The sequence below is a fragment of the Nicotiana tomentosiformis genome, chromosome 2 (genome assembly GCF_000390325.3).
Source record: "Nicotiana tomentosiformis chromosome 2, ASM39032v3, whole genome shotgun sequence".
Taxonomy (NCBI): domain Eukaryota; kingdom Viridiplantae; phylum Streptophyta; class Magnoliopsida; order Solanales; family Solanaceae; genus Nicotiana; species Nicotiana tomentosiformis.
The window spans coordinates 12,840,173-12,855,687 of NC_090813.1; the positions used below are offsets into that span (position 1 = coordinate 12,840,173).

The following is a 15,515-nucleotide window of genomic DNA, read 5'->3' on the forward strand; positions in this document are numbered from 1 at the left end:
TTTTTCCGGGATTTGAGATGTGGGTCCCACTGCCGAATATTATAATGAACTTCGGATTTTTATCCGAAAAAATTATAAATTCATATGGAATTAATTCCTATGAGTCGTATTGAATATCTTAAATTGTTTGTGAATAGATTTGAACCTTTCGGAGACAAATTTAAAAGGAAAAAATTGTGGTTGAATAATTGATTGGAATTTGCAAAGCGAGGTAAGTGTCGTGGTTAACCTTGACTTCAGGGAATAGAACCCTAAAATTATTTGTTATGTGAATTGCATGTGAACGACGTATAGGCGAGGTGCCGAATGTCTATGTCGTCAAATTAATTATTTGCATGTTTACTTGAAAATCATAAATTAATTATTATAATGATTGTTTCTCTCTTATTCTTTGTCAAAATATTAATTTTTGAATTCTTACATTAATTGTTACATGCTATTTGAATTATGTGTTTTAATTGTTATTTGACATTTAGCATATTAAATATTAAACTGTCTATTTTCTCCCTGATTTCTATAATAAATTGCTAATTGTCATTGTTTGTTTCATAATTAAATAATAATTGTTGTATGCTTGTTGTCTTACGATTTTACATTAATTGTTGCGTTTATTGGAGAATTTCTTCTATAAGAATTGATTATGAATATGTTGGAGGGGCGGGTTGCACGCCGCAACAGGATTGATTATAATGAATATATTGGAGGATCGGGTTGCACGCCACAACAGACTTATTAAAAGTCAATATTGGAGGATCGGGTTGCACGCCGCAACAGACTTATTAAAAGTCCATATTGGAGGATCGGGTTGCACGCCGCAACAGACTTGATTAAAATGAATATATTGTGAGAGCGGGCTGTACGCTGCAACATAATTGAATGTGAATATATTGTGAGAGCGGGTTGCACGCTGCAACTGAATTGATGGAAATGATAATTGGTTATAACTGCTGAGTTGTCTTCAATTATTATAAATGAGTAACTTGATTTATTTCTATTATTGTTTTTGTATCTATTATTGCGTACAGGTAATGTAAGTGACCCGCCTTAGCCTCGTCACTACTTCGTCGAGGTTAGGCTCAGCACTTACTAGTACATGGGGTCGGTTGTACTGATACTACACTCTGCACTTCTTGTGCAGATTTTGGAGTTGGTCCAAGCGGTGTGCCATAGTTTTGCTCGGATTTCAGCTACTCGGAGGAGACTTGAGGTATAACTGCATGGCGTCCGCAGTTCTGAAGTCCCCGTCTATTTCACTTTAGCTGTGTGTTTATTTCTAGACAGCTTTACTTTATTCAGACCTTTATTTGTATTTATTCTAGAAGCTCGTGCACTTGTGATACCAATTCTGGGATGGTATTTAGACACCGTTGTTTGATGGATTATTTCACTATATTTCAAACTTTGCTTCCGTATTTGTTTCCTTGTTATTAATACATTTAAAAATTGTTTTAAAATGGATAATATTATTCTAACGTTTGCTTGCCTAGTAAGTGAAATGTTAGGCGCCATCACGGTCCGAAGGTGGGAATTTGGGGTCGTGACACTTGGTATCAAAGCGCTAGGTTACATAGGTCTCACGAGTCACGAGCAAGCTTAGTAGAGTCTGAAGGATCGGTACGGAGACGTCTGCACTTATCTCTCAGAGGCTATGGAGTTTAGTAACAATATCACTTCTTTCTTATTCTATTGTGCGATTTTATTCTATCATCGATTATTGAACTATTCTACTCTTATTCTCTCGCAAATGGTGAGAACACGTAATATCTCTACCGATGGACAGGGACCAGAACCCCCGATGGCAACTATGGCCAGGGGTAGAGGTCGAGGTCAAGGCTGTGCTAGAGGCCGAGGTAGAGCTCAGTATAGAGCTTGAGCAGCTGCACTTGTTGAAGAACCTCAGATAGACTTTCAGGAGGAGGTCCCACTTCAGAATGTACCAGTTGGACCAGTTCAGGTCCCGGAAGGATTCATAGCCACTCCAGTGCTTCAGGACGCTCTAGTCCAATTGGTGAGTCTAATGGAGGGTGTGGCCCAGAATGGTACATTTCCACTCACAGGCTGGGGGAGGAGTCTTATGGAGGGTGTGGTCCAATTGGCTCCCCAGAATCAGGCTCCAGCAACCCCGCCAGTTGGGGTAGTTCAGCCAGTTGTTGCGGCACAGACCGGTGATAGGCCCGCCATGTCTTTTGAGGCCTTATTGAGACTGGATAAGTTTACCAAGCTCTTTCTAGTTCATTTCAGTGGTACACCTTCTGAGGACCCACTGGATTATCTTGAATGCCACCATGAGGTACTGCGGAACATGGTATAGTTGATACCAATAAGGTTGATTTTGCTGTATTTCAGATGACGGGTTCTGCCAAGCGGTTGTGGAGAGATTATAAATTGACTCGACCAGTCAGATCGCCTGCACTTACATGGGAGTAGTTCTCTCAGCTATTTCTGGAAAAGATCCACCCTATCATACTGAGAGAAGAATTCTGCAAGCAATTTGAGCGTCTACAGCATGGCAGTATGACTGTTACTTAGTATGAGTCCCGTTTTGTGGATTTCGCCCGTCATGCTCTCCTTTTACTACTTACGGAGGTAGAGAGAGTGAGGAGGTTCATTGAGGGACTCACTCACCCTATCAGACTTCAGATGGCCAAGGAGACCGGAAGTGAGATTTCTTTTCAGGTGGCTTCTAATGTCGCAAGGAGGATCAAGATGGTTCTTGCACAGGAAAGAGGGCAGAGGTCCGATAAGAGGCCTTGTCAGTCGGCGGATACAGTGGTGCCTCGTCTGGAAGCAGGGGTAATTTTGGTAGGGGTCATCCTCCCAGACCATTTCATTCAGCACTTCATGTATCTCCCGGTGCTTCAGGGAGTCATGGTACTATTATGCCTTACTCTGGGCAGCCAGTATTCAGTGCACATTCAGCTACTATCAGTGCACCACCACTCCAGAGTTACTACAGTGGTTATCCGGCCCATCTGGGTCAGCTTTAGCTTTAGCAGCCACGGCATCAGGATGGGTGTTATGAGTGTGGGAACATTGGTTACATCAGGAGGTATTGCCCTAGATTGGCGAGTAATAGATCTCGGCAAGATTCTCGAGCCATCATACTAGTACCGGTAGCTTCATCGCCTGCTCAGCCAGCTAGAGGTAGGGGTCAGGCAGCTAGAGGTGGAGGTCAGGCTATTAGAGGTGGAGGTCAGGCCATTAGAGGTGGAGGCTAGCTAGTTAGAGGCCGTCCCAGAGACGCAGTTCAGAGTGGTGGGGCCCAGCCCTGATTTTATGCTTTTCCAGCTAGGATTGAGGCCGAGTCATCTGATGCTGTGATCACAGGTATTATTCCAATTTTCCATAGAGATGCTTCAGTTCTATTTGATCCAGGATCTACTTATTCCTATGTGTCCTCCTATTGCTTCATATTTGGTTGTGCCTTGTGATTCTCAGAGTGCTTCTGTGTGTGTATCTACACCGGTGGGAGACTCTGTGGTAGTAGATCATGTCTACCATTCGTGTGTGGTTACTATTGGTAATCTTGAAACTAGTGTGGATATTCTACTTCTTGATATGGTAGATTTTGATGTCATCTTGGGTATGGATTGGTTGTCTCCTTATCATGCTATATTGGACTGTCATGCCAAGATAGTGACCCTAGCTATGCCGGGGTTACCTCGATTAGTGTGGAAAGGAACTCCTGGCCATTCTGCCAGTAGGGTTATTTCTTATATGAAAGCTCGGCGTATGGTAGAGAAAGGATGTCTAGCCTATTTGGCTTATATTCGCGATCCCAGTACGGATGTCCCTTCTATGGACTCAGTACCAGTTGTTCGTGAATTTTCAGAAGTATTTCCTGCAGATCTATTGGGGATGCCACCCGACAGAGATATTGACTTCTGTATTGATTTGGCTCCGGGCACTCATCCCATTTCTATTCCACCATACTGTATGGCCCCACCAGAGTTGAAAGAATTGAAAGAGCTGTTACAAGACTTGCTTGATCAGGGATTCATTAGACCCAGTGTCTCGCCCTGGGGTGCACCAATATTATTTGTAAAGAAGAAAGATGGCTTGATGCGGATGTGTATAGACTATCGGCAGTTGAACAAGGCCACTATCAAAAACAAATATCCGTTGCCAAGAATTGATGACTTATTTGATCAGCTGTAGGGTGCAAAGGTATTTTTGAAGATTGATTTGAGATCTGGTTACCATCAGTTGAAGATTAGAGCATCTGATGTCCCTAAGACAGCTTTTCAGACTCGATATGGGCATTACGAGTTCCTAGTGATGTCATTTGGGTTGACAAATGCTCCAGCGGCATTTATGGATTTGATGAATCGGGTGTTCAAGCCTTATTTGGATTCTTTTGTGGTTGTATTCATTGATGATATCTTGATTTACTCCAGCAGTCGAGAGGATCATGAGAAGCATCTTTGAAGTGTGCTTCACACCTTGAAGAATAATAAGTTATATGCCAAATTTTCAAAGTGTGAGTTTTGGTTAGACTCAGTTGCCTTTTTGGGACATGTTGTATAGGCAGAGGGCATAAAGGTGGATCCTAAGAAGATTGAGGTTGTTCAGAATTGGTCTAGACCTAATTCAGTTACAGAGATCTGGAGTTTCCTGGGTTTGGCAGGTTATTATCGTCGGTTCGTGGAAGGGTTTTCATCTATATCAAGCACATTGACCAGACTAACCGAGAAGGGTGTTCCATTCAGATGGTCAGATGAGTGTGAGTTGAGCTTTCAGAAGCTCAAGACCGCTTTGACTACGGCGCCAGTGTTGGTATTACCCACAGGTTCAGGATCATATACGGTATATTGTGACGCATCTCACATTGGGCTTGGTGCAGTATTAATGCAAGATGGCAAGGTAATTGCATATGCGTCGCAGAAGTTGAAAGTTCACGAGAAGAATTATCTTGTTCATGACTTAGAATTGGTAGCCATTATTTATGCACTGAAGATTTGGAGCTATTACCTCTACGGTGTCTCGTGTGAGGTATTTACTGATCATCGTAGCCTTTAGTATCTGTTTAAACAAAAAGATCTTAATTTGAGGCAGAGAAGATGGTTGGAGTTGTTGAAAGACTACGATATCACCATTTTGTATCACCTCGGAAAGGCCAATATGGTGGCCGATGCTTTAAGTAGAAAGGTTGTGAGTATGGCCAGTCTTGCATATATTCCGGTTGGTGAGAGGCCATTAGCTGCAGATGTTCATACTTTGGCTAATCAGTTCGTGAGGTTAGATGTTTCAGAACCCAGTCGGGTTCTAGCTTGTACAATCATTCGGTCTTCTTTATATGAGCGCATCAGAGAGAGTCAGTATGATGATCCTCATTTACTTGTCCTTAAGGACACGGTACGGCACGGTGATGCCAAACAGGTTGCTGTGGGGGAAGATGGAGTTCTGCGAATGCAGGGCCGAATTTGTGTGCCTAATATGGATGGGCCTTGTGAATTAATTCTTGAAGAAGCACACATTTCCGGGTATTCTATTCATCGAGGTACCGCCAAAATGTATCAAGATTTGCGGAAACATTATTGGTGGAGGAGAATGAAAAAGAATATAGTTGCATATGTAGCTTGGTGTCTGAATTGTCAGCAAGTTAAGTACGAGCATCAGAGACTTGGTGGTTTGCTTCAGAAGTTAGAAATTCCTGAGTGGAAGTGGGAGCGTATCACTTTGGATTTTGTTGTTGGGCTCCCACGGACTCAGAGAAAATTTGACGCAGTTTGGGTCATTGTGGATAGGTTGACCAAGTCAGCCCATTTCATTCCAGTGGCAGTTACCTATTCTTTAGAGAGGTTAGCTGAAATTTACATTCGTGAGATTATCCGCCTTCACGGTGTGCCCGTGTCTATTATTTGAGATCGAGGTACGCAGTTTACCTCACATTTCTGGAGGGCTGTACAGCGTGAGTTAGGCACACGGGTGGATTTGAGTACATCATTTCATCCACAGATAGACGGACAGTCAGAGCGCACTATTCAAATATTGGAAGATATGCTTCGCGCTTGTGTTATAGACTTTGGAGGTTCTTGGGATCATTTCTTACCACTTGCGGAGTTTGCTTATAATAATAGCTACCAGTCGAGCATTCAGATGGCTCCATATGAGGCATTATACGGAAGGCGATGTCGATCGCCAGTTGGTTGGTTTGAACCGGGAGAGGCTCGATTGTTGGGTACCGGTTTTGTACAGGATGCCTTGGATAAGGTCAAGATTATTCAGGATCGACTTCGAACAGCTCAGCCTAGGCAAAAAAGTTATGTCGACCGTAAAGTTCGTGATATTGCATTCATGGTTGGAGAACGAATATTGCTCCGGGTTTCACCTATGAAAGGTGTAATGAGGTTCGGAAAGAAGGGCAAGTTGAGCCCTAGGTAAATCGGACCCTTTGAAATTCTTGAAAGGGTGGGTGAAGTAGCCTACAGGCTTGCATTACCACCTAGTTTATCAGCGGTTCATCCGGTGTTCCATGTGTCTATGCTCCGAAAATATCATGGTGATCCGTCCCATGTGTTAGATTTCAGCTCAGTCCAATTGGACAAAGATTTGACTTACGAGGAGGAGTCGGTGGCTATTCTAGCTCGGCAGGTCCGACAGTTGAGGTTTAAGAGTTATCCTTCAGTTCGGGTCCAATGGAGAGGTCAGCCAGTAGAGGCATCTACCTGGGAGTCCGAGTCGTACATGCGGAGTAAATATCCACACCTTTTATCTAGCTCAGGTACTTTTTCTAACTACGTTCGAGGACAAACGTTTGTTTTAGAGGTGCAGAATGTGATGACCCAAAAATGTCATCTTTATATTTAATAAGTAATTCTGTGTTCTAAGACCTCGAAAAGCACCATTCATCATTTCTCGACTTGCGTGCGCAGTCCGTACATTTTTCCGAAAAGTTTGTATGTGAAAAATGGATTAAAATATGTAATAGAGCTTTAAAATTTAAGTGAGTTGACTTTGGTCAACATTTTTAGCAAACAGACCCGGATCCATATTTTGACAGTTCCGGTAGCTCCGTATTGTGATTTGGGACTTGGGCGTATGCCCAGAATTTAATTTGAAGGTCCCTAGCTCAAGTTATGACCATTTAACGGAACTAGCAATTTAAAGGCTAAATATTTCAAGTTTGATCGCGGGGTAGACTTTTTGATATCGGAGCCGGAATCCGATTCTAGAAATTTGAACAGCTCTGTTATGTCACTTATGACTTGTGTGCCAAATTTGAAGTCATTCCGGATTCATTTAATATGTTTTGGCACGAGATTTGCAAATTGATAAGTTTAAAACTCAAAGTTCGAATCGGGGTGTGAATTGTAAATTCAGTGTTGTTTGACGTGATTTTTGACCCCAAGTCAGTTCGTATTATGTTACGGGACTTGTTGATATATTCGAGTGGGGTCCCGAGTACCCCGAGAGTGAAACAGATCGAAATCGGAACAAGAATTGAACTTAGGCAAAATTTGAAATTTTGAGTTCATGTGTAATCGCACCTGCGAAATTTTGACCGCAGGTGCGAGCTCGCAGAAGCGAGACTTCCATTGCGGATGCGGTCTTCGCAGGTGCGGCCCTTTTGCGCAGAAGCGGATGTCGCAGGTGCGACATTTTTGTCCGCACATGCGGAACCTCGCCTGGCAGCCCCACTTCGCAAATGCGAGCTTTGTCTCGCAAATGCGAGACTGCAGGTGCGAAAATATAGCACGCAAATGCGAAAATGCTGGGCAGAATACATAAAATCGGGTCTTAGCCATTTTTACTCATTTTTGAGTTTTAAGTCTCGGATTTGGGAGATTTCAAGGGGGATTTTCACGACTTTGAATTGGGTAAGTGTTCTTTAACCAAAAGTGATTATATTTCACAAATCCATGTCTATATTCATCATTTATTTCGGATTTAGATTGAAGAAATTGGAATTTTTGTAAAACTTTTCAAAAACGAAAAAAATTAAGATTTGAAGGTCCATTTGATATCGGAATTGGACAAATTTTGTATGGTTGAACTCGTATCGGAACGAGTGTTTGGATTTCGCGAGTTTTTCTGGGATTTGAGACATGGGTCCCACTGCCGAATAGTTTAATGAATTTCAGAATTTTATCTGGAAAAATTATAAATTCATATGAAATTAATTCCTATGATTCGTATTGAATATATTAAATTATTTTTGAATAGATTTGAAGCTTTCGGAGACAAATTTAAAAGGAAAAGTTGTGGTTGAATAATTGATTGAAATTTGCAAAGCAGGGTAAGTGTCGCGGTTAACCTTGACTTGAGGGAATAGAACCCTAAAATTATTTGTTATGTGAATTGCATGTGAACGACGTATAGGCGAGGTGACGAATGTCTATACGTCGTCAAATTAATTGTTTGCATGTTTACTTGAAAATCATAAATTAATTATTATAATGATTGTTTCTCTCTTATTCTTTGTCAAAATATTAATTTTTGAATTCCTGCATTAATTGTTACATGCTATTTGAATTGTGTGTTTTAATTGTTATTTGACATTTAGCATATTAAATATTAAACCGCCTATTTTCTCCCTGATTTCTATAATAAATTACTAATTGTTATTGTTTGTTTCATAATTAAATTATAATTGTTGTATGCTTGTTGTCTTACGATTTTATATTAATTGTTGCGTTTATTGGAGAATTTCTTCTATAAGAATTTATTGGTAAATGAATATGTTGGAGGAGCGGGTTGCACGCCGCAAGAGGATTGATTATAATGAATATATTGGAGGATCGGGTTGCACGCCGCAACAGACTTATTAAAAGTCAATATTGGAGGATCGGGTTGCACGCCGCAACAAACTTATTAAAATTTCATATTGGAGGATCGGGTTGCACGCCGCAACAGACTTATTAAAAGTCCATATTGGAGGATCGGGTTGCACGCCGCAACAGACTTATTAAAAGTCAATATTGGAGGATCGGGTTGCACGCCGCAACAGACTTATTAAAAGTCCATATTGGAGGATCGGGTTGCACTCCGCAACAGACTTGATTAAAATGAATATATTGTGAGAGCGGGTTGCACGCTGCAACATAATTGAATGTGAATATATTGTGAGAGCGGGTTGCACGCTGCAACTGAATTGATGGAAATGATAATTGGTTATGACTGCTCAGTTGGCTTCAATTATTATAAATGAGTTACTTGATTTATTTCTATTATTGTTGTTGTATCTAATATTGCGTACAGGTAATGTAAGTGACCCGCCTTAGCCTCGTCACTACTTCGTCGACGTTAGGCTCAGCACTTACCAGTACATGGGGTCGGTTGTACTGATACTACACTCTGCACTTCTTGTGCAGATTTTGGAGTTGGTCCCAGCGGCGTGCCATAGTTTTGCTCGGATTTCAGCTACTCGGAGGAGACTTGAGGTATAACTGCATGACGTCCGCAGTTCTGAAGTCCCCATCTATTTCACTTTAGCTGTGTGTTTATTTTCAGACAGCTTTACTTTATTCAGACATTTATTTGTATTTATTCTAGAAGCTCATGCACTTGTGACACCAATTCTGGGATGGTATTTAGACACCGTTGTTTGATGAATTATTTTCCTATATTTCAAACTTTGCTTCCGCATTTGTTTCCTTGTTATTAATACATTTAAAAATTATTTGAAAATGGATAATATTATTCTAACATTGGCTTTCCTAGAAAGTGAAATGTTAGGCGCCATCACGGTCCGAAGGTGGGAATTTCGGGTCGTGACAATACCAATTCTAGGGGAAATTTTCCCCACACAAGGTTAGACACGTCACTTACCTCGACTTGCTCCAATTTAACCAAGTAGTATGCTTTTTCCTCGATTTTTTGATTCCGGTCGACTCGTATCTAGTCATAATTAATTCGATACAGTCAACAAAAATTATTGAATTAATTCTATAAGAAAATACTATATTTTTCAATAAAAATCCAAAATTAACTCAAAAATGCCAAGTCTCGGAATCCGGCGAAAGTTACCAAATATGAACGCCCATTCAACCACGAGTCTAACCATACAAAAATGACTAAATTCCAATAACAATTCGACCCTCAAATCCTCAAATCTATCCAAGAGGGTTTTCAAATTTTTCCAACTTAAATCACCAATTAAATGTTAAAAACAGTGATGGATTCGGGTAATCTAACAAAGATTGAGTTAAGAACACTTACCCCGATATTTTCTCGAAAAATCTCCCAAAAATCGCCTTAATCCGAGCTCCAAATTGTTAAAAATGGAAAATGGGACGAAGTCTCATTTTTTGAACTTAAACAATATGTCCAGTGGTTTCTTCTTCGTGAACGCGACCCTTGCCTCGCGTTCGCGAAGCACAAAAATGTGCTGCCCAACTTTTCTCTTCGCGAATGCGACCTACGATTCACGAACGCGAAGATTTGCAAACTCAGACCCTCGCGAACACGTCCCTTACATCGCGAACGCGTAGAACAAAAGACTGGGGTTCCCAACTACCTCACTCTCCTTCGCTAACGCGACGCCACTCACGCGTTCGCGATGCACTGCCCTACCCTTCGCGTTCACATTCGCGTTCACGTTCGCGTTCGCGTCCTCTCCTCCGCAAACGCGTAGAACAAAAATCGCACCAGCTCAGAACACTCTTCGCGAACGCAAGGCTCCTCTCGCGAACGCAAAAGAGGAAACGAGAAAAATTGCAGCACCAGATATCACCTATCTCACCAAGGCCAAAAATGATCCGTTAACCATCCGGAACACGTCCGAGCCCCTCAGGACCTCAACCAAATATACCAACAAGTCCTAATACATCATACGAACTTAGTCAAGTCTTCAAATCACATCCAACAACACTAAAAATAATAATCACACATAGATTCAAGCATAATAAACTTTGTAACTTTCAATTTTTACAAACGACGCTGGAACATATCAAATCAAGTCCGATTGACCTAACATTTTGCATGCTAGTCATAAATGACATAACAGAGCTATGAAAACTTTCGAAACTGGATTCCGAACCTGATATCAAAAAGTCAACTCCCCGGTCAAACTTCCAAACTTAAATTTCTATTTTAGCCATTTCAAGCCTAATTTAACTATGGACTTCCAAATAAAATTTTGAACACGCTCCTAAGTCCAAAATCACCATACAGAGCTGTTGGAATCTTCAAAATTCTATTCCGGGATCGTTTTTTCAAAATGTTGACCGAAGTCAAACTTAGCATTTTAAGGCCAACTTAAGGAACCAAGTGTTTCTACTTCAACCCGAACACTTCCAAATCCCGAACCAACCATTTCCGCAAGTCATAAAATTATAAAAGCATATCCAGAGAATTTTATTTAGGGGAACGGGGTTCTAAAAATAAAAATAACCGGTTGGGTCATTACATACACACCTGAAATTTGGTATACAAGCTTGAAGTTTGTCAAATTTTAGGACTGAACGTTAGGACATGGTGTCCTAAAGTTTTGAGTTGGAAAACTAAATTTTAGGACATAGCGTCCTGAAGTTTTAAAGTGGAAAACTAAACTTCAGGAAACTAAAGTTGAAAATTCTGAAGTTTGGACTGAAAAACTAAACTTATTGACAATATCTTGAAGTTTTGAACCGGAAAAATTAAACTTAGGGCACAATGTCCTAAAATTGCAAACTAAATAATTAAACTTTAAGACATAATATCCTGATATTTTGAACTGAAAAACTGAATTTCAGGACCTAGAGTTTTGAACTAAAAAACTGAACTTCAGGACACTATGAGTTTTGAACAAAAAGAACTTCAAGATATTATGTCCTGAATTTTTGAATAGAAAAATTAAACTTTTCTATGAAATTCGAGGAAGCGAGAAGTAGTGTCTGCCCCTATTTTTAAAGGGAAAAAAGAATCAGACATAGCCTGATTTACAATAGGTAATTGAAAAATAGTCACAATTTCAAAAGTAAGCAAAATTTAGCAACATTTTCATATAAAAATAAAATATGAACAAAAATACCATTAAAAATCCGGAAAAATTTCAGCATAATATGCTGAAATTCAATTTTTTTACATATGAAATTCTAGCATATTGTACTAGAGTTCCAACATAATATGCTGGACGTTTACAAGCATGAACTCCATAATCCAGCATATTATATTGGAACTTTTTCGTGTTTCAGCTAGAGTATTTTTGTTCAGATTTTATCTCCGCATAAAATAGTGGCTATGTTTTAATGACTTTGCAAATGCTGTCTATTTTTCGATTACAACTTCTAAAAACTGGATAGCTCATACTATTTTCGATCACTTTTTAAAGTTGTGGTTAAACACAAAATAATTTGCAAAAGCATTAAAGTTTAAAATAGCGGTCCTAAAAGTGGCTACCTGATGACATTTCCTCCGCGACGGCCGACGGGTCAGGGTACCAGATAAACTGTTGGTATGGGTTATACGAGTTGGACCCCCAATTCAAAACTTTGGGCCCAAGTTCAGCTCTTACAAGAATTGAAGATCACATAAACGTTGACTGGAAGTTGAGACTTCTTTCCACTAAAGTAAACATACTACATTGCTGCAGCGATGAAACCAAGTGTGCAAAGAATTCTTTTGCATCATTTACAACCCAATCTTTTATTTATTTATTTATTTAATAAAACCTGTTCCTAGATAGTTTTTGAAGAAAAGAAATGAAATTTTTAGCTTAACTCCTAGGAACACATACAGAATTTATATGGTCACGCAAGAATAAGAGCCGTCAAATATCTTCACAAATCACGTCCATGTCCTATGAAGTAATTACATATTTTCCATTCCTCTCAATATCATTTTTGCATCGGATAGAATTTCTTTCAACCCATTCTAGATTACATGTTCAAGAATTGTCCTTAACATCAAACACTTCAGTAATCATGACCTTCCCAACAAATTGAATCGGAGATCCATAAACATTTTAACAATTTCTTATAGCTATTACTGCAATACCAATATTTACCTTCCTTGAATCAGCATGTAACCCTGCATAATTGTAAACAATAATATGTCACCTCGAAAAACAATTACTAGCATGCAAATATTAAAGTTGTAGTGGCAAAATGTTAGTATATATCAACCAATTAAAGATCTTTTCTCTTTTTTCTTTTAAATTTCCTTTTTCTTTTTCCCCCCTTTGGTTTATAAAGTATACGACAGATAGAAGAGCTGATAAGCCATGTGACCCCAAAGAGAAAAAGTGAGCTTCTGACTTCAAGTGTTTTTAACTCTTAACATTTAAGTGCCACAAAAGGACACAGAACACCTATGTGTGTCACCCTCTGTCCAGCAATTCAACACAATGGGAGAATTAAAGACCTTCTTTTTCCTACTATCACCTCCCTTTATTTAAACACCACCATTTTCACTTCAAAAACTTCATACAACAATATACCCCCCCCCCCCCCCCGAAACCCCTACACCAACTAGAGAGAAATGGGAAGGCCTCCTTGTTGTGATAAAATAGGTATAAAAAAAGGTCCTTGGACTCCTGAAGAAGATATTGTTTTGGTCTCTTATATTCAAGAACATGGTCCTGGAAATTGGAGATCAGTCCCTACTAATACTGGTAATTCACTTGATATATTGAACCTTACAATTTTTTCCTTGTTAAATACATGTATAATGAAGAAATTTCTTTGTTTTTTAAAGGGTTGATGAGGTGCAGCAAAAGTTGCAGGCTAAGGTGGACAAATTACTTGAGGCCAGGAATCAAAAGGGGTAATTTCACTCCACATGAAGAAGGAATGATTGTCCATCTTCAAGCTTTATTGGGTAACAAGTAAGTAATGTTAATCTCCTTAAACAATACAATCAAATCTCTCTATAACAACCTCATTTATTCCGAATATTTTTTACTATTATAGCGAAGTGTTGTTATAGAAAACATATATTATAACATAACATAAAAATTTGTTACATAAAAATTTGACTTTTATAGTGAATGACTATTATATAGTGATGTTGTTATAGAGAAGTCACTGTAATTATATTTCCAATTCCTTGTAACTCTACATTACAACTAAAAGAAAAAAAACACCATGACGAGCATAAACGAAGGAAAATGATAGTGAATATTCATATAGGTGACTCCTACTTGCTTGAGATGTTGCAGTAATACTTATTGTAGTACAACTAATAAAAGAAACAAACGATTAGATATAAATACACCCTTCTGAATATTTTCAAATATACATGTTTTAAAGTTTTTATATGATCGATATTTGTACAGATGGGCAGCCATAGCATCATATCTACCACAAAGGACAGACAATGACATAAAGAACTATTGGAACACTCATCTAAAGAAAAAGCTCAAGAAATTCCAAACAGGTTTGGATTCACATTTGAGTACTCCTCCTGCAGATTCTAGCACTTGTGATCATTTTTCATGGAATTTCATGAGTGACAATAATAAGCAAGGCTCAAAGTTATTACTACAACAGAACCACAACTCTCCAAATTCTTCCTCTTCCTTTTATGCTTCAAGTACTGAGAATATTTCAAGACTTTTAGAAGGTTGGATGAGATCTTCTCCAAACCCTTCTAGAAAAGTTGATGAAATGATTTTGCATGAAAATCAAAATAGCCAAGATCAAGACCTATTTAAAAGCCGTGAAACTTCTCTGGTTCAGGATGGAGGAATTAGCAACGGTATTAAAACAATTCCAAAAGAATACATGTCTGTTATTTCAGATATATCAGCTTGTGAAAGCAGTGGAGTTGCTGAAAAGACAATGAATACTAATACCCCTCCTCCATTCACATATCTTGAAAAGTGGCTGCTTGAAGAAAATGCTGGTCAAGTTGAAGAACTTATGGAACTTCCTATGATATTCACTTAATAATATTTTCTCAATGTAACTTATTAGTATTGTAACTTCATGTGGACGAAGTCCATGGATGTGTGAATTTTAACTTTTAAGTTAACATAGTTCAAATTATAAACTTTGTGTAACTTTTCTAAGAAGTTAGAAATAAGCTCGAGTTCATTCCTCACGTGGTCACTGAACTAATAGAAATTGTCTATGAAAGTCACTTTACTTTATTTTGTAACTGGAAAGTCATTATACTTTGCACATTATAACTCAAAAGTCACTCGGTACTTTTAGGGCTTTATTAAACATTATTTTTCATATTTCTTTTCGGCTCAACCATTTAAAAAATTAAAAAACCCATTTAAATCATGACTCGACCGTTCATGACCCGATCCATTTTCTCTTATTTCTGTTATAAAAAACGTAAATATTACTCTGCTGTAGTATAGTATATTGGTTCTCAATATAGTTATACTGAATGTATACATTGATTTAAGCAAAGTATTAAACAGAGAATAAGGAATTAATCTTAACAAACTAGAGGAGTTAAATTTGAAAGTGAAATAAGAAAATTAGTAGCGTTGAAGTGGAAGAAAATAAAAAGGAGGAAGAAAAAATGAAAAAAGTATTTATGCTTGAAATTTTGACTGAGAAATATTAATATAAGAGTAAATTAAAAGACAATATCCTCGATGTTTTAGAATAAGAACGCACATTGCTTATAGTAAAGAT

The 15,515-nt window shown here is 38.7% G+C and overlaps 1 protein-coding gene across 1 annotated transcript; it reads left to right on the forward strand.

Moving 5' to 3' along the window:
* Positions 1-13,186: 13,186 nt before the first annotated feature.
* Positions 13,187-15,044, forward strand: LOC104118989 (transcription factor MYB60). The gene is made up of 3 exons (XM_070194978.1): positions 13,187-13,534; positions 13,618-13,747; positions 14,198-15,044. Exons 1-3 carry the CDS (start codon positions 13,402-13,404, stop codon positions 14,808-14,810), a joined length of 876 nt encoding a protein of 291 aa, XP_070051079.1. The 5' UTR covers positions 13,187-13,401; the 3' UTR covers positions 14,811-15,044.
* Positions 15,045-15,515: the final 471 nt, after the last annotated feature.